This window comes from Dromaius novaehollandiae, chromosome 9 (assembly GCF_036370855.1).
Source record: "Dromaius novaehollandiae isolate bDroNov1 chromosome 9, bDroNov1.hap1, whole genome shotgun sequence".
Lineage (NCBI taxonomy): Eukaryota > Metazoa > Chordata > Aves > Casuariiformes > Dromaiidae > Dromaius > Dromaius novaehollandiae.
Window position 1 is genome coordinate 20,250,499 of NC_088106.1, and position 20,459 is coordinate 20,270,957.

The 20,459-nt window shown below is 36.2% G+C and overlaps 1 protein-coding gene across 7 annotated transcripts in view; it reads right to left on the minus strand.

The window, feature by feature from the left end:
• Positions 1-2,916: 2,916 nt before the first annotated feature.
• AGFG1 (ArfGAP with FG repeats 1) overlaps positions 2,917-20,459 on the minus strand; it is a 37,230-nt gene continuing 19,687 nt past the window's right edge. For 2 of the 7 annotated variants that reach the window (XM_064516887.1, XM_064516890.1), the window contains exons 5-13: positions 19,211-19,367; positions 14,301-14,420; positions 12,391-12,600; positions 10,648-10,831; positions 9,869-9,948; positions 9,493-9,585; positions 5,694-5,852; positions 4,030-4,115; positions 2,917-3,643 (exon numbers count right to left, since the gene is read on the minus strand). In XM_064516887.1, coding sequence (XP_064372957.1) covers positions 3,584-3,643; positions 4,030-4,115; positions 5,694-5,852; positions 9,493-9,585; positions 9,869-9,948; positions 10,648-10,831; positions 12,391-12,600; positions 14,301-14,420; positions 19,211-19,367 — 1,149 coding nt within the window. In that variant the 3' untranslated portion in view covers positions 2,917-3,583. Of the gene's footprint in view, positions 3,644-4,029; positions 4,122-5,693; positions 5,853-9,492; positions 9,586-9,868; positions 9,949-10,647; positions 10,832-12,390; positions 12,601-14,300; positions 14,421-19,210; positions 19,368-20,459 lie in introns of all 7 variants that reach the window. The other 5 variants (XM_064516885.1, XM_064516888.1, XM_064516891.1 and 2 more) reach the window with 3 other exon arrangements.

The window sequence follows — 20,459 nt, forward strand, 5'->3', positions numbered from 1 at the left end:
GCTTCCCACAGAAAACTTTAAGGCTTATGCTTTTCTCACCTGTAAGTTGTGACATGCATTTTAAAAGCAAGTTACAATAGATAGCAATAAACCATTTTTCTAGAGCTGCTACTTCTATATGTTCAAAAATTGATCACTGCAATAACAGAGTATAACAACACTGCCATTTTAGTTTATTCTCACTAATGACCAAGAAGCAGTCAGTTCAGATTCCCTATAGATAATACATCCCTCAGAAATCTAGAATTACAGGACTTTAAGAATACATGTCATTAGAGACAGACAAACTGCTACTGATGCAGTGAAAATTTTGCTGTAAATTCAAGATGCATGAATACAGCACACTAACTTCCCTTTAAATGTCTGTCTTGATAAAGAGTGACTAGCTTAGAGACTCAGCATATACATTATGTCTGACAACTTCTATGACCCACACATACTGTTCTTTGGAAGCAAGAAAAACCCCTAAACTCTTAACTTTTTTTTTTTTAAACCATGGGGAGGCATTTCAATCTCTACATAAGGCAGTCTTAGTTAAATAGGAACATTTTTTAATTTAGATGTAATTAAAGTTAATTAATGGACGTCTCTCAACCATGTTTGACGATGTTCACTTTAGAGTTAACTGTATGAGACAGCTGATTCAACTGTACTCCTTTACCACTATGTACAATTTTGCCACGAGTGAAAGTAACTGATACTTCCCCCTGGTCAGCTCACAAGTCAAAATGATAGATTTCTTTAAAAAAGAATTTTAAAAACTGTTTGAGCTTACTTTTATGCCCCAGGAAGTTTTCCCTGCAAGAGATCAAGTTATCTGCATCCTACTTACAGTTCTCCTCTTTCAGTAATTTCAACTAGATTTCGTCCCTTTTAAATTAAACTCTTGCCTCAGTATTTGATTCTATGCAGTACTTGGGAATTATGCAATCATTCCAGTTAAATAATGAGAACTACAGTACCTGGGCATCACATCTGCCTTTCTGGAACTATTTCATGATGTATCTCATGCTGTATCTTACATGTGTAAGAATTAATATATTAGGATTAGAAGAAATAATGTAGAAGCGCTCCAAATATCTGTGCAAGGGAGCTGAAATTACAAGGTTAAATGCTGTGATGGTAAAGCAGAAGAAGATACTGAGAAGCTAATGGAAGTATGGCTTTTTGGTTACTATGCCAATTACATGAGCAATCGTGTGAGTAACTAACTACAGAGGTTTCTATGACAAGAATTCATTTTATAAATACAGTTATCATTAAAAAAAATTCAACCAATGAAATAGCTATGGTGTCAGTTTCTGCTCAGTGTCCTTTAGCAGTACTCAGCTCCGTTTGGATCAGAACAACTCCAGCAGACTCCGATCTCCTTAGCTCTTTCCAAGGCCTTCACATCAATTCACATGACGGGAGTACAGGACTCTTCCCCTCCCAGAGGGCTGTTCCTCTCTCATTGATGAGATACCTGGGTAATTTGGTCCAGCTCCCTGCAGTAAGTGTACTGAAGGGTTCCACAAATCCTTCTGAATTCTTGCTTTCTCCACTTATTACTGCACTAACATGTCATTATCCCAAAACGGGTAAAGTCAACAGAGCAGAACTATAGCTATTTATGCCATACTAAAAACAGCGGTGAGACCAAGGGCGCCACTAAGATCCTGGAAACCCTAAATTGCAGGGGAATTGTTTAGTGAATTTCCCAAAGACTCTCGGGAAGTAAACCACTCCCCCATCCATCCAACAGCCCTTGGCAAAAGGAAGAGGAAAAATCAGACTCCAAATCTGACAACAACCATTTTAGCTTCAAATGCATTAACAGGACAGAGCAGACATGTAAGTGAGGAATACTACTATACAAGCAGTCTGTCCCCAGCTTTGTGGGCTCCCCAATATTTCAGAAAGAGGTAAGCTACAGAAATTCCTAGTCCCCATAGGCAGGCAACAGAAGTGACAAAACAGGCATAAATAAAATAAATAATAAATGTTTTACAAGCAGTGATCACATCTTTCAGTTCCCCTGGAAATAAACAGATCAAATATTCAAGGAGTCACTATTACAAGTGAAATTTCTTACCTTCAGGAATTCTCCTGTTTGTCTCAAACTGGCTTGCATATCCTTTTCTCAAAATTCATCTAAAAATCACCTGATCTTATTCATTCCTGTTATCTTGAAAACAGTCAGAATATCACTCTTCAGCTGGTCAGAAACCTTATTTTAAGCTTACAGTCTATGTAGTCATGAGATATTTACATTTGTTTGCTTTGTGCCAGTAGCAGACTTGAACTTAAGCCAAGTTGTCTCCAAGTTTATGCCTATCATCACCTATTTTGATATAGAGTTATCATATACTTCTTGCGATCTTCCTATTACAGGCTAGAGAAGCCGGACATTTTTATGCTACAAACTCCATTCTAGTATAACAGTAAACATTCTAGTAAATCAGAAAAGAATCAAAGAATTTAATATTCCATGGGAGGTCTTACTATTATCTATGCATTTTCAATAAAGAGAGCACTAGTACCTGCTATCACATATACTGTTCTGATCACAGTAAAGTCATGTTTAAAGACCGACATTAGCTGCCCATAATTACACATCTATCCCAGCTAACCCTTTCCCCTCAAGTTGCTACCCTCCTCAGTGCTTTGTGTCCTTCATTAAACAGCTGTTCTATCAAAATAACCTAAGTACACTTAAACACTTCACTGTTAAATAGGTCACTTGAGCCAGAACAGCAGGTTTAACCACAAGGACACCAAAAGAAACATGAAACGTATCCAAGACTAAGCATGTGGAAATTTTCAGCTTAGCTCACCTTTGAGCATATGGCTTTAGATAATTCATGTGTAAGAGATTCACAATATGTACATTTTAATCCAATAAAATGTTACTGTACAGAAATAAGTGCCACACAATTGTTTTTTCTAGTATTTATTTTTTTCACCTGCAAACTGTAGCAAAACATGATCAGCTTTATTATGCAGACAGGTATCCCTCTAACATTAGAGATTTAGGCATGTATAAATAGAAGAGCTCTTAGGAAAGGAAAACATTTTGAGAAATGACCAAACCTTCAATTTAACTTCATGACTTCCAATACCAATGGTTAAAATGATGTAGCTCATTCATTCCAAGAGATACAACAGCACCTTAAAGTGGCTGATCTATTTCCCAGTAACATTTTTCACATAACAATGTGTTAAAGTTACAAATACTGATATGCACAAATAGCTATTTTCTAAGAAAAATATGTACAGTACTGCAGCATAATGAATGTGGTATCTGCAATAACTTATTAGCCAATTTTAATATACATGATACCGCTACTTTTTACCTGCCAATTCACAGGTTCAAGGATGTTACCACAGCCCTCTGTTTTGCACATCATTACCTGGTGGGGGGTGGCTTTGTTTTTGTTTTGTGTTTTTCTTCCTAAGGTACACAATGCAGGCTTTTATTTTTACTTTTTAAAGACTTTTTTTGTGTTTAAAGCTAATATCAGTGAAACAAGACAACAGTGCAAGAGGCGCAGAGATGTTATGTGACCACATAAGAGTTCTTTTGGGTAAAGTGTCTATAAGGCTATAAGAAAGGATTGGTTGATGAGCTTCCTGTTGGAAATTGTCCCGTTGGTGCACCAGCCTTGGAGAAAATAGAAAAAGAGAAAAAAAATAAGACAAGCATTTAAGATTTTCTTTTTTCCATACTACAAACCCTAAATGCATGGTATATCAAATGAAAAACAATTTACTAGAAAAGATTTGTTTTTACATTGCAGCTTTTCATTTTTTGGTAGCTCTCTGAAATTGCATTACTGTAAAAAGCATAGTAGGTATGTATCACCATTTCAATTTGAGCAGCATTATGCCATGTCACCAGAATACTAAACTGCATTTAGGAGGATTCACATGCTGCCTTCCCTTATCTGAAAGGAAAATAATCTGCATGTATCTCTAAATTAAGTGTTATACCTTATGTCTCCTTTTAGACATACAGAAGTTATTAATATCTTGCATCAACTCACTTACCATAAAAGGGTTACTAGATACTCCAACAGCTGCAACTTGTCCAAAAGGAGTTACTACAGGCTTTGCCTGTCCAAATGCAGCAAAACCTGCTCCTTGGAAAGATAACAGTGAAAGTATTAATACTAGTAACCAATCGTCAGAGTTCTTTACTCCATCTCCCCCACAAAAATAAGCAGAAGCTTGGACTGCACCAAATCAGCAGGGCTGATCCTACAAATGCTATATAATATTGTAATATTTGTATAATACTGAGTTTGGACTTCATCACTCAACCTTTATTTATATTAGGACTGATTTTATGCACAAGTTGATTTCAGTAACAGGAAAACATTAGATGCATTAGCAAGACCTGTTTCTAATTCAAATATGCAGCATTCTCCTCCACTCCAAGTAGCCTGAATGTAGAAATAAAAGCATTTCATAGACTGGAAACAAATTTAAGTTCAGTAAGAACTTTGAGTGTTCTTCCAGGTATGAAGTCCACTGGCTGAAAAGGAAAACAGTAGGAAAGTTGGATTGTTTAAACCTGGCAAGTGTTCCTTCCAAATTAAACATTTTTGGTTTTAGCGCTTGCCCCTATTTAGTAATTAAAAATAATTTGGAAAACAGCCAACATTTTTAAGACCTCATCATCTTCAGCTGGGAGTTGCTTCTTCACATCTCAGCTGTATTACTAGATAATATGAATGCTCCTAGTCTGCCTCAGTGTGCAGTCATATAGACTGCACAAAAAGTGATTCATCTTCAGTTCTATGAAGAGTTTACTGCTATAATATCCAAGCATACATACATGTGTCTCTGACAAAAACTTTCACTCAGATAATCAGCAAGCCTAAACTAGATCTGCTTTGTGTTTTCTCTAGAAGATTGCTCCAGAGAATTATTGCTTTTCTATTAATGTTTTATCATCAACAGTGTACTCAGGGATGATACTTGACAACATGACTGCTTGGTACGTGTTACAATTTAAGAACCACTGCATTCTAGAGCTAATGTCCAGGAGTACTGTGCAACAGAGCTCCAGAGAACTGATTATAAGCTTTGACACAGATGTGTCAATACCATAAAGCTAAAAGTTTCTTAATAGGTAAACACTTACAATAATGAACAGTAAGATGCTTTTACAAGTATAATTAAAAATATGACTTTTTTTGTTTTATTTCCAACTGTTCAGAACTAATCGATTCCCAATTTCTACATATGCACTTTATTTGGATATTATTGTAGCATTTCCATTTCAGGAAAAAAGCGTACTTTCCAGTTTTGTCCTGCCTGTACCCTATAAAGTTGGAGAAAGTGTTACAATAGGTTGCAGACACTGTAACCTATATAATACCATAACCTATAACAGGTTACAAAATGAAGACAAAAAAACAAAAAACAAAAAGCTTTCCTGTATAAAAATCTTTAAACCAATGAACATTTACAATTTTAGTATCAGATTAGAGTGAAACTTCAGTTATGCCATTGTACAAAATCCAAAATCCACCCAGAAAAGTCAACTAAAGAGCCAACCTATAGTGTGGGACCCCTCCCCCTGCATCGACATTATTATTAACTTCAGAAAAAAATAAATATGCACCCTTTATCACTAATGTACCAGCAGATCATTTTCTCCATGCTCTTCTCGTTTCAAGAAGATTATCTAAAATGTACAAACCTACCATTTGGCTGCTGAGCAAAAGCAGTCTGTTGAGGGAAAGCTGCCTGGGCTGGGAATGCAGGCTGCTGGAAGTTGCCACTAAAACTAGTAGGAAGACTGTAGGAGGCAGGAGTTCCAAATCCTGCAGGCATGCTCATGGATGCAGTGCCAAATGTTGCTGCTGGTAAGGAAAAATAACATTCTATTATTTGCAAGAAATCACTTTTTTCATGAGACAAATTACTACAATACCATGTTAAGAAGAATCTCCTAATGCCTCAGTGACCATACAGGAGTTAGATCCAACTTCTACAGCCACTGAACTGACTTGTTAGCTTGGATTGCCACAAACTAGATGCATGATTTACTTCTGCATTTTAAAATGAATGGAATCATTTCAAATTTGCTGGTTCAGCAAACATTCATACAAAACTTTCTAAAAAGGGAATTCTTTTCCACGTTCTCTGCATTATTAAATACTTCCCCCAGAGCTTTTTTTCTGGTAAGAGTGTGTATATCAGAAGCAAGCGTTTTCAAGCAGCATAAGCCCCTCTGTTTCTCTCCCGCTAAGAAAAGCATGAAAATACCTCCCTAATTTCAAGGAAGTTGCAAGTCAAAAAGAAAGAAAATAAAAAACCCATAAGGGATACATGCATCCCCTTGCTCTTTGTCCCATCCTCAGCATCAATTTAAAGAAAATCCTCACCATGCACATCAACTAGCACGCAGACTTCCTACTGCAAAGGCTTACTGTTGAGGTAAGAATTAAACAAAACGACAACAAAAGAATTCTTTTCATCTGATTCTCTGCTGAACATTTCAAGTAAAGAACATACAGCACATATGCAATTCCACATGCCTCCAGACAAACTAACAAGAGCACATTAAGTGCAAAAATGTAGCAACAAAACCATTATCAAGTCTTTTGGGAGTTATTCTAGTAGGGAGAAGCATATAGAAGGCTTTTTGGTACAAACACATACCAGGCATTTTCTTCTATTCCAACATTAAACAGGACTGTTCTTTTGAAATGTTACAAGTTTTAGCAGATTTTAAGTAAGCCCAGTTTAAAAAAAAATGCACTTAATAAATATAGCTTAATTACCAGTTTACCCCCAAATTATTCAAGGGCAAGACATTATACACACATAAACTACTGATAAAGTACATACTAAACTAACACACTAACATTGCTCTCAAGCTGCAGTTAGCAGAGAATCTATTCAACAGGAAAACTTGCTAGAACAGCAAATCCAAAAGCACAAAATGAGCGGTGACTTGGGATATCCCAAAAGGCATCAAGCTACTATGAGTATAAACTTCAAGAGTCACTCAACATTATCTGTGCCGTGAAGGTTATCAATAATGGTTTTGTTTTAGTAGTTTAATACAAGTTGTCTATGCTTCTCTCCCCCACTCTCCCAGTTGCCAAATACCCACACCCATGCCATTTTATAAGATAGAAAGCGCCTACTGAAATTCTATATGCAGAGAACCAGATAGCTGCCAATAAGCTTTTACAAGCAAGAACAATTAGCCACACGAAACTTAATACCAAATGTGGCCACCTACCAAAATGAGCCTGAGGAAATATGTGAGAGTGCATTGCTCCCGAGAGGCCTTATGGAAGCCACAAAGAGACCAGACAATGTCAAACAGTTTATACACTTTTGAATAATTTCTTAGATAACTATAGATAACTACTTTTACATATGTACAACACTTAAAACCAAATAATTCTTCCACAGTATGACCAGCAATAGATTCACATAAGGTACCACTAGAAGTAAATGCTACAAATCAGATCTCCCATCTAATAAACAGTAAAGCTCATGCAAAAGAAGTTTAGCATAAAGGAAAAGCTACAAGTTTACACTGAAAGAAGAAGAATATTATTTATAGTCAGTAACTCTACTACCTAGCATGTAACCTCAGCACAGCAGCAAAAGTGCTGGAAATCTCTGCAAGCAAAGGGTAGCACAGATTAGAAGGTGGATGAACGGTAGAGTGGTTCAGTTCAAAACACACTTATTTGAAGTGGATTTATCCAAATAACTTTGTTATATTGCCATTTGGTAGACATCCACATTGAAGTAACTTCCTTCACAGTCCATTAAGAATGCTACTTCTGAAGGCTACAAGTTCTTAAAGATGATCTAGAATAGCACAGTTAGTCATGAGATTAAAAAAGTCACTAAATAGCTGAGTAAGTTCAGCTGCAGGGCATCCCAAAAGGGACTGAAAATGATTCATTTTAGCTGGAGACCTGAATCTGATCAATTTAGTCTTAACTCAGCCTGATCAGTTTAATTCAGCCTATCTAAAAGTTTGAGCAAAGCACAGTTCAACATTAAAATGCATATATAAGCAGACAAATGACTTCAGACAAAAACAAACAAACAAGACACACACACACATAAGTCCAGGTAGATAAAAGTGCCAAAATTTAGCAGTGCCTTAAGAAAGGAAAATAAGCACAAAACAACATGCAACTAAATTCATGATTAGCGCTGTAAAAAGCAGCTCAGGTTTGTCTATTTTTAAAAAGATTAAGTTATTTTGTCTATGAAGTTATAATTTACAGAATCCTAAGAAAATGAGATGTAAACTATGAGCATTCAGATTATATATTCAAACACCATTATTTTGCTGTTACAGAAGAAGAAAAAAAATAAAGGACACCCTCAATTCACCTGTTTTAACTAACATGCATTTTAATTAAGCACTGATCTTGTAAACATGCTCCATCTTCACATTAATTTGATGGAAGTATTTTTATGGTGCTTCTCCAGAATCAAGTTTTATTTCAAATATAGTTTGGTATCAGCACATGGGCTCTTGTACGGCTCATAAGAGTTGAATTTTAACTAAAGCAGAACAGGAACTCCCAACTGTTCCAAAGTCCAAAGCATTTTAAAAGACTTCCACTGAAATATATTCCACAGTATTTTTTTAACCTTTTTTTAAAACCCACCACAAACTAGTTTAGTAAAATACCATGCAACACAGCAACAAAATATTGAGAAAAGCCAGTTAAATCAGTCAGAACTCAGTTAAAATACATGGCGGGGGAGGGAATCGAAACTCTTACTAACTCAGTCCAAAATTTCAGTCAGTTTTTCCTCTCCACAGTAGGTATATTCATTTGCCCAAGTCCAGGCACATTTTGAAGTATTCCACTCTCCCCCCCGCCACCTTTTATTTTAAATCACTCCATAATTCTTGTGGTGGAGTACTGAATAAAGCACTTGGTGAGGAGCTAATAGCTCCAAAGCCTTGTCTTTCCTGGTTCTAGCTTCAGCTCTTTGCCAGCCTTGGTTTTGAGGTCCTTCAGGACTTGGAAATAAAAAAATTCAAATGTACCAGCTTGGCAGCAGGGCTTTCAAGATGCCTCACTTCAGGGCAACCTACCATGAAGCCAGCTTCAAAGCAGAGTTTGCAATCTTGGAAGGTACCCAACTGGCAGTATGCAACCCACAAATAGCTGAGGGAGTATCAAAACATCTCAAAACAGATAATTGTGACATTTTTCAAAGATGAATCTTGAAATTCTAGCTTCCTGTTTCTGGCCAACTCCTAATGTCCCCAGCCCAACAAAAATATCACTAATCTCAAAAAAAGAAAGAAAAAAGGCACTTGACTTCTGCATCCTATTTGTAACAATTGTACTACTAATTGAACAAACACACAGTATGTCAAATAAATACTAAAGACAGGTAATACAAAAAAGCCTTTAAGAAAGAAGTTACAGAGCTATGAAAAAAGAATCCATGCAAGCCTTAGAAGTAAATTTCTTAAAGGATTAGAGGGTTTTTTCTAACCTGTTGCTCCTCGGCTGTTTGTCTGGAATGGATTTGTTGAAGGCGCCACTGGGGCAACAGGGGCCGCTACAAATGGATTTGTGGAAGGTGTTGCTGAAAGATCGAAGAATATTTTATTTAATAAAATACAGAATCTTTTGAAAATAGTCAGTCTGACTTGCATTACATTTATATGATTTTTACAGAGATACACAAATATCTATAATGGCATTAAGAAAAAAAAATTGATAATAAAGTGATTAACTTGCAACATATCACCCGCACAGACAACAATTTTTTTTGGCATCCTTTAGTAACTTCAGTATTATTAGTGTCCAAAGTATAGCATCAAGGTGTTTGCTTACAGTATGCAAAAGTGTTAGTAACACTTATATACCTCCAAATGGAGCAGGCACACTCGAAGATGCAGGCTGTGTCTGTGCAGTAGCAGCCACAGGTACTGTTCCAAAAGCATTGCTGAAAATAATCCACACATTCAGTGAAGTCAGTATTGCTTGTTTAACAACTAAATACAACCTACAATTATTGCTAGCCTGTAAAAGAATAGAGAAGGAATGCCTATGCACAGTTTGCAAACTTTTGTATAATCCACTGATGCCAGGGTCAGAGACTAACATACTTATGCTGAGCAATGGAAAGTCCTTTCCACCAACAGCAAGAGAGAGAATATTGAACGGAAGCCATCAGCATAAAGTTGCAAAGCAAAAGCTTTAGGAGTACTTGCAATACCAAGCACAGCTTTAACAGGCATTTGTTTTTCATTACTTTAATGATCTAAAAACAAGTGATTGGCACTATATATACATTACAAATATCACAATAACATTTTGCCAGGGATAATGCTATGATTTTAAGTATGCATGCAAATACTCTGTACAGAAAAGTGTTACCATCTAAGAGGTTTAGTATGCAAAGACTAGAAAGGTGCAGAGAACATTCTGCTGACAGACAGTATTCATTTTCCCTTATAATATCTAACAGACAGTACTATTACTTTTAAAAAAAAACAGTTTCAACAGTACCTCTAAACTCATTATTCCCCATTTTTGATAAGAAAAAAAAAATATAACCAGCTTTAAGCAACTTCCCTTGAGCTATTTTTCCATATACTGATGAAGTCAATTTACAGACTCTATTACTTCTAATAAAAAGTACCTGCTAACATTACTGGTGGAAGTATATGCATTACTAGAAGTTGCTGTGGAGCTGAATACGCTGTCTAATTCTGCTAGAGCCGCATACTTGTCTGAAGATGCACTTGACTGACTTGGGGCTGACAAAGCAGGACCTGCTGATGCTGTCACTACAGTGCTGAAGCCACTTCCTTGCTCGCTACCACCTAGAAAGAGAGATACCAGATTAAAAATAACAAAGATGGTTTCCACTTTCTGCCCTGCTCATGTTGAATACTACATGGAAATTCAGAGACAGACAGATTTCAGTTTCCAACTTAAAAATTTGATATGCATTATGGCAGAGAGAGAGAGAGAGAGAGAGAGAGAAGGTTACAAAGCCACTGCTATTAACAAGGTCATGCTTCTATAGACCTTCTACAGCTCCAAAAAGCCTTTGCTTTTCTCTCAACATAATGACTTAATACTATTGTCTGTTCTTCAACTAGAAGAACTCTTTTTAAAAATACGTATACAGTTTCAGAACAAACCTCAGCTTTACAGATCAACACTTGAATTTTCACACCATTTGAGAAGCAATAAAAAAAGTCACAGAATAACTAGCCGTGTCTCCTCAGCATAGCATTAGGTAAATCCACACTCAAGCTTTTCCACCTCCTGAATTTAGATTTACAAGCATTAAAAGATGCTGCTTCTCAGCCACTCTCTACAGAGACAATGTCCTCAAAGGACTACTCTTACAGCACCAAGTGAATAGGGTATTCTGTAAGATGTCATGAGGTTTGAAGAACCGTGATAAAGGGAAGTAGAAGATACAAAAATAGACAGAATAATGAAGTATTATCTTTCTATACATCGACAGTAGTAATGAACTCAGAAGATTTCTGTAGATAATAGGTAGGAAGAAAGGTACGATACCGCAGCATCTTTTACCACAGGGCTGACCTTGAGTCATCTGTTTTGCTCCTTATATCCAGTGCAGTTTTTGCTACTAAAAAGAGTTAACCTCTATTTGGAATTTTTATACTTCTGTACCTTATCCCTTCATAAGGATTGCTAAGCCAAGGAGACAGAGTGACTTCACTAAATATAGTCTTCTTGCAGGCTTGCACTGCACACAGACTGAAGCTGAATTTTGCATCAGTGCTAACAAAATAATAATTTCAACTTTAGTTTTGGCAGAACTGTTATCCACTGCCAATTAACACTGGTTCAACCCAAGCAGAAACTGTGAGGTGCCTACAAACTTAAGGTAACGATTAACAGAATCACATACCATATAGGTATTTTTGGTAGCTGATGAAACTTGTTTAGTGCTTCAACAATATAAAGAATAAAAACCAATCCGTATGCTGGTGAAATTCTGGTATGGGCAAGCTACTATTGCAGTTCTTCATAATAACTGCAGCGCTCCATTAAAGAGACTTCACTGCAGGTTTTAGCTCAAGCATCTAAAAAAATGCATCACTGCACTAATCATTATTTAGACATTTCAATCTAGAATTCTTCATTTTGACAGCAAGTAGGTTCCCAAAAATCCATTTTCTGATGGCATCCTTTCGGAGTGACCATGTTAATTTTAAACTTGTCTTGCACATTAAGGGTGCACAGCAACATAGTGTTAAAATAAGTGAAATTCCACTGAAAGTTTAGAGGACAGACATTTTGGAACACAGTAAGTTACTATTTTGACAGACATAGCCATCCTTGTGATATGGAATAAGAGTACTGTAGTACAAACATGTCAAAGAATAAAATTTAATACCTTGCCCTGTGCTGAAGATATTATCTAAATTAGCAAGAGCTGCATATTTGTCTGCTGACTGGAGATTCGGTTTATTCACTGCAGCTTTACTGACTGCAGTTGCCGTTGTGTTGCTCTGAGAAGCACTGAAGGCTCCAAAATCAGCACTGGAGGATTTGGGGAAGTTATCAAAGTGAGCAAAGTTAGCATTCACTGATCCAGCACTTCCACCTGTAACAAAATAAGTCAAACGTGATCGATACTCAAAGCTAGAGAACCACAATCGGTGGCACAATCATCCCACCTCTTTGGGGTTATGTGAGGCAACATCTTCCCCCTGCACCATCCCACAGGTTTAAAACCCTTTCCCATGTCCTTCAAATTCATGCTGAATCACCAGATTAAATAATTTATTATTTTTAGTCTGTAGATCAGAGATTTTAAAAAAAACTTTAACAGCTTGATCATAGTCATAATTAGATCTTGCAAAGCTATGCACTACGCATAAACTGTTAAAGTAATTTCAGCAATAACATTTTGCTAGAAAAATAAGTATTAGTCTCAGTTCTAAAAATTCAGAATACAGGACCTTCATTTTCCTGTCATATGTGTCTAATGAATAGCTACTATTTGAATTTACTTAATGGTACAATATGTTTGACCATTTCAGATGTCAGTCATTACTCCAGGCAAAAAACAGCCTAGAAGTCCAGAAGTAGTATGATATGACACCATGCCAAGGTTCAGAGGGACTAGTTCAGCTTTTTATTCTCAGATTTTCAGACTGCATCCAATCAGGAAGGGGTGGGAGTTAAGGAAGAGACACAGATCTTTTGATATCAAGTCTCTACTGACCTCAAAGATATATAAGTCAATTTGAAAAATCTGGCTTAGGTCCATACAATAGAACTTGTATTTAAATACGAAACTATGAGCTTCCAACTGTTCAGTGTCCAGAGTTTCAGATTAAATGTAATTAAATTGTTCTATTAGGTACATTAAATATAAAATATATAATAATTGGTTGAGGATTCCACTCATACAACAAGAAACAAAAGACACAACTTTTTAATAGCTTAATCAATGAAGTTAAGACATATGCAACAGTAGAACTGAAAATGCTATACAACAATGGCAAACAATGAAGCAAGCTGAGTTTTCCACTGCGTGGAACTTACTGTGCACAGCCTGGAGAGGAAAAGCTGAAGTAAATTCACCAAAACTGCAGCTAGATGAAAGCGTTCTGAACGCTGGACAGCCAGAAATTGTGTGTGGGTTAAAGTTAACATAAGAAGGGAGAAAGAAAATTTGAAAAGAAGTTTAAAACGACACCACACTCAAAAGAAAACAAAAAAAGAACAAAAAAGGAAAAGAGTCAGTCAGCCAAAGATCTAGACAAACAGCAAGTGTAAGCTCAAGCAAAAGTTATAAAGCGTGATCAAATCAAAGGAAAACAAAATAAATCTTAGCAATAGGCTCTACACGTGAAGCCCTTTGACAGCCACAGTAAAGTGTGTGCATATATATTATATATACACATGGAGACACTTTTTTTTTTTTTTTTTTTTAAATAGTCTGATGTGCTTTTGGGTTTACTGAAACCCTTCTAAGATGAAAACAGTCAATTTAATATTTATCATAAGCAGTATGGTTGTACTCCATTTTTACAATTCTTTCAGGTGTAGAGCTAACAATAAACATACAGTGCCCATAAATCAGACTTCTTAGTAGCATTAAAAAAAAACAGGAAGAAATGAAAAGAAAATCAACACCAAACAGAAGGAATTCATTTTGAGTTTCCCCAGAGCTTCAGATAGCTTGATTGCACTAAAGCAGGCAGATGCAAGAAATAAACTCAACTGAAGTGCCTTCCAACCTAAAGGTATTGTTTATTTCAATTAAGTATTAACCAAAAATGCTAGGAGTTCTACCTGTATTTTGGGGCAGAAAAGAAGACTGACTTGCTGTGGGGAAACCTCCAAAATTACTCGAGCCACTAGACTGTCCAAATGCATCAAAGTTTGCAAAACCTGCATTTGCAGAGCTCTGCGCTGTAAATTGCAAAGGAACAAAACATGTTAATGGATATGGGAAAAAACATAAAAACAGATGTATTAAGTGAATTAATGGTCATGACAGCCTCCAAGGGTTGTGTCCTACCTTGTAATTTCTTTTTACATAAAAAGTATACATAATCTACAAATAAAAGTTGTCTTTGAAACAAACTTTTATGAATCACCTTCGCAGACCTAGCTCAGTTACTGCTACTTCTCTTCTCCTCACACATGCTACTACTCACAGCTACATGACCTAATGAAGTCCATTTTAGCTTAAACCTATAGTGTTTGGGATGGACATTGTTTGGGGAAAAACCACCAAAGAGCAGAGAATACCAAAGACAGCTGTAGAAGCCAAACACTACCTCCCAGAAATAGGATTTGTGGACTAACTGAACATTTGTTTGGGAATAAAATTAGAAGGTGTCCTTATACTAACAATTCAAATTCTTCCATACAAAAAGCTTCTTCCCTGGGGGGGGGGGGGCATTTAGTTTAGTATCACTTGAATAGTTTCTGCTAGGCTTATAAATGCATTTTATTGGAAAATTAAGTTTTACAAAAAACTAAATCAAAGTACAGAAATATGGAAAATCAATACCAATGTCAAGAAGATAACATTCATAGAGTGAATCCACAAAATAAAATCCAAGGAAATTTCAAACAGAATTTCAGTTTGGTCCTTCCTTTCGTGCCATACTATAGGAGGAAATAAAAGTTAAAATCCATCTAACTTCAAACAGCTGGTCATTCAAGCATGAAAAAAATTCAACAGGAATTGAATGCCTAACTGCAAGCTGCCCTGAAAGTCTTAGCCACTGTTACAAGCAAGCAGAAAATGTTTTTAATCAAATATAAATCAAAACCCTATAAATAGATAGCCTGAGTCACTCTTTAAAGAAAGCCAACAAAACACCTTTTCGGGGGAACACAGTGCAAATACATTCTATTACTGGGTCAGCACTTCCACTTTAGCCTGGATGAATTTCACAGTCAAGTAAATCATCCACAGAAACAATAAATGAAGCTGATGGTTTAAATATTGCTATAGGTAATGCTGGCTACTTAAAGTTGCATTAGTTCACTGAGTAATTTCTATTAAAAAAGCATCCACACTACAAGTTTATAAACTAAAATGGCATTTTTATACAGACTACTGCACAATGCTAATAATACAGACACAAGTACAAGTACTTCCCCTTCACATGGGGGACTGGGAGAGAGGGTGAGGTGCACCTCTGCTTGCTAAACTTTTACTAGGACTGCTAACAAGAGTCAACAAGGAAGGTGGCAGTGGGAGGGGCAGGGGGAGAAGAGAGAAAGCACGTTCTCAGGACTAAGTTCAGCCCTAAAGTTTTCCCCTTTAAAGTGGGTAAAGAAGAAGTTGACAAAAATAGAGGAAAAAATAGTTTCTGTCATTATAGACAGCATTCTAAAGACTTCAACTCCAGATTCCACAGTAAGAATTCAAACGCAATTTGATTAAAAATGGAAATGATGCTACTACAGTGAGCCATCAACTGGGTAGGAGCTACTCAAATATCTGTGTTTAATTTACTGAATAGCATCAAGTTCACAAAATTTATGTCACTTCTAGATTTGTGGAAGAATTTTGTATTTCAACTACTCGCACAAACAAACTACAAAGAATCTTGAATCAAGTCCCTTTCAAGTCTAGACTGAGAAAAATGGAATGTATTCTATTATAGACATTTAATTTTATCAAATCAGCTGATACAAAAGCATGATTTACAAGACAGCCCATGTTAAAACAATATCGCTCTAAAGAGTCTTCTGCAGTGTATTCAGATATTATCCTTACGTTATTATTACACAGGTTCAAACTTTACCATGAGAAAGTAGCACAAAAGTAAAGACCAGGTAAGGATCTGTACTCTCCTGTGCCTGTATGATATGTACATCATGTTTTTAAGGATGGACTGTCAATTTCAAAATTAAGTTCTCCATCCAGAAACCCAAGAACAACACTAACATAAGGAACCTCACTGGATTACAGATAGGTCTAAATTTTCAACTGCTGTTGTGACTGCAGATCAATGAGGCGGCACAAAAGCCAACTGGCTAAAGCTAGCTTGGCGGTATGACACCACCATAGTCACGGCAATACAAGCTAGCCCTCGCAGTCTTTGCTCAATTCCTTCTGTGGGGTTTCCAATACAAAGTGCAGTATAATGGTATGAAATATTCCAAAACAAGAACCTCTGTAATAGAGACTGCATCTATTGACTTAAGAAATTGAAAATAATTCTCCAGAAGACAATAATTGTGTTGTACTACTATATTTCTTCTGAGTGAAGTCCGTTTTTCCTCATGATCCATGATAGATTTGTCCTGTGTCATCATGCCTTTTTAAAACCTTTTGTTCAGGTACTCTTAAGTTCATAGAACGTCTGCATGCCAAATAATTCTTAACTCCTTTGGTCACTATTAGCAGTATATAAGCAATAGACCAAGAGAACAGTTATCTCCTTCAAAATCTCATCATTTTGCAGAAGTTATGGAACTTTGCAAGTTGGATGCAGAAAGTAAATGGGAGGTCAGCATGTTTCTACTCCAACACACAGCAATTTCCTGAGCCAGCGTGGTATGTCAGGAAACTCCAAAAAAGGAACGTGTCAGAAGTTATACTGCCTGTGTTATTTTCAGCCTTTACATGTGTACATCACAGATCACAGCAAGATTCTTGACCATTTTAACTGCAGAGCGAGCAACTACTTTAGCAGACATTAATCTTGCTGCTGCTCTTCAGCAAGTTTTTTTTTTGTTTGTTTGTTTGTTTGTTTTTTTAAGGTAACCATAGTGTATCCTGAGGGAAGACAAACAGTCCATCCCCATTTTGCAGGAGTAGCAAAAAGCACCAAGGCCCAAACAAGAACACCAGCCAATAGACCATAGGCTCTAAAAAAGTTGTGCTGCATCAAATGCAAATCTTCCATCCTCTCCTACAGCGTGTGACTGGCTGACAAGTTACACATTTATGATTCACTAAATGAGCATTTAAAACTTATTTTTTGCAAAAGTTGGTAAATTCACCAGCCCTCCTCCTTGTGTTCTAAAGGGAAGAGTCTGTAGCCTTTCATTACCAGCTTTAGTTAATGCTACCCTGTGATTACTGCACATAATACAAACCTTACTAATATTTTATACTAGTGAGCCAGAAAACACCTTTACAAAAAAATGGTTTGTGATATACATTCAGTTGTCACATGCTTGGAAGTGGATTTTGTTTTTTAGAAATGAATTCACAAGCCCTGAAAGTGTTGTATCTTCTAAAACTTAGGCAAAGGAATCAGGGGAATGACCACAATCTGCAATTATTAAAATAAAAAAAAATTTGTATACTTGAATATTCCTCACATTTGTAATTTTCAGCACTTATTTCAACCAGAAACTAACAGAATCTTTAAAAAAATATTTATTCTGGAGTGATCATATCACATCCTACCCTCATAACTATTACCCAGAAGAGATGCAGCAAAATTTTGTCTATATTTGGAGGACAACATTGAAATACTACTTTAACAGAACTTCCACCTCCTGAAACTCATAAAGAGTAATTAAGTATACATAAATATAGAATCATTCAGCATAAGTTTGGACAGAATTAGAATTATGGGAAAGAGTTAAGTATCTGCAGCTTCTTCAGTAATATTGCAATATTGGCCAGTCAGCACAGGTTTTCTCAATCAAATATACTTCCAAGATGATGATGAACATGAAAGCTTATGTTAAGCATTTTACCAAAAACCACTGCAACAGCAACTCCTCTTCAGCATTACCAAATCATCAATTCAGCCAATCATTTCACAGCATGTTTTAAAAGGTTAACTTTAAGCAAGCCTTGATACTCTACTCAATTCTTTAGGTACATGACCTGTGTCCCTTCAACCACAGCTCATCTCAGCTTTTAGCAGTTTCAATACAATTAAGAAATTTTTTTCATTCTTACTGGCTTAGCGGCATCACAGTTTCTCTCAGAGAGACGAGATGAAAAGCTCATTCAGACAAGGCAGGCAAAGGTACTTTCTCACAATTAAAATGGAAGTTAACAACATACTTCAGTGACCACAGAATCAACTTTTCATTAGAATAGACTTCTATGGTTCAAGATCTTTGAGCTGAAAATAAACCCTGAGGGCTCAATATATTTTACTGAAGACATTCTTTAAGAATTCAAGGCCTATCCCCATCCTCAGTCAAGACATATGTTCAAAGGCTGTTTAGTCTTCCTGAAACTGCAGAATACTACCCATGTGGGCTTTATTCAGTTTGATACAGACAAAAAAAAAAAGGGAGAATTTTCTTTAAACTGAGGAAGCCTTGTTTTTGGCTAACATATTGACAGTTATTGTCAATGTATGTGAACTCCTTTAAAATCTCTACATCTGCTATCTTTCTTTCTGAAAATTAATAGGAAGAGCTTTCATGGAAAACTGAAGGTCTAATATCAGCCTCTCCCCACATTATGTTACTCATTTTCACTCACTCCCCCAAAGAATTTAAGTCCTGGTAGTAGGCAGATCATTTGAATCATACATACAGAAGACAACTATAGCAACTCCTGCCTTATAAAAAACACACCCACAGTATTACCAATGTTTGCTTTCAAGTTTTCCTTTAAATTTTATAGGGAAAGGTTAAGCAATACAACCCTCTCAAGGCACAGAAATTAGATGCACCTCATAAATGACTTATTTTCTGATGATTCAGAACTAAAGTATGTTTTACATGTTTAAAAGGGATAGTCTGCTCAGAATACTTACCTGTATGACTGTTGAAGTGTGCAAAGTTAGCAAAATTCGCTGTAGCTGTTGAATGAGGAGCAGGAGCAGCAAAGATATCTGAGCCAAGGTCACTGAGGAGATCGAATTGTTTCTTTTCTTGTTGCTGCTGTCCTTGAGATCGAACTACAACAGGAGACTACCAATAACATTTTAATTAGCTAAAAAAAACAAAAAAGCTGGTATTTTACCAAACTGACTTTTTGCAAGATGCTAAAAGGACAGAGTAATTTACTTTTAGAACAGTTCTATATTAATAATCTCCTGACTGATAATTCCTTGCAAACCAGAAGGTTTATCAAATGAAATCGCATGTTTTAGACAAAAACTTCAGGCACAAGTGACCTATTAAAGATGCTCTATACAGCACAGTCCCTCCTGCTACTGGAGGAGGCAGGCATTCTATTTATGACACTGGAACGGTTAAGGAAACTCTGCAGCAGGCTTCCATTCATTAAAGGGGCTCAGAAGAATAAAGTAGCAGCAAATAAGGAAGCAACTTCAAAATTATGTATTTCTACAGTATTTGTAGTTTTAAATAGAAGCAATAAAACTTAGTTTCACAAGTTAGAAAAAAAAGTATTCACTGCATTCTGAAAAAAACATTTAGAATTCAGTACAGGATAAAAAATTCATAGAAAGGCTACAAGTTCCAAGATTCTGGGTTTTGAGTCTGTAAGAAGTCCATTCACAAGCTGTCTGTTCCCTAATGGTAAAACAGCTTTTCAAAACCAGTCTTCCTTACAGACTTAAGCTACAGTATTGTTTGGCTTTACATAATAACATACAGATGTACCATGAAAGTCCCTTGATAAGACAGTTGCAGATGCAACTGGAGAGATGCAAGATGGAAAGTAATAGTGAACATGCATACTTTCCATCCACATACTACTAATTTCACAGTTAACAGTATCAGCCATTGAATTGCTTTAAAAAAAAAAACAAGAAGTATAGCACATTGGATTCAAAGTATTAACATATTTAAGCAAAAAAAAATCGTCATTAAATTTGCCAATCACACTTAAAGATCCTGCTTTGAGAAAACAACGATTTAAAAAGTCCATTTGGTCAATAACAAGGTAGCATCTTTTCAAACAAGCTTAACTTAGGGCCTGATCTTCAATACCTAAAATTATCTTTAGTGATATTCATATTTTTAAGTAGCAGCTGCTATTGCAAAACTTCTCATCCTACTAATAAGAGAAACATACAGCTGAACACTTCTGTGCTC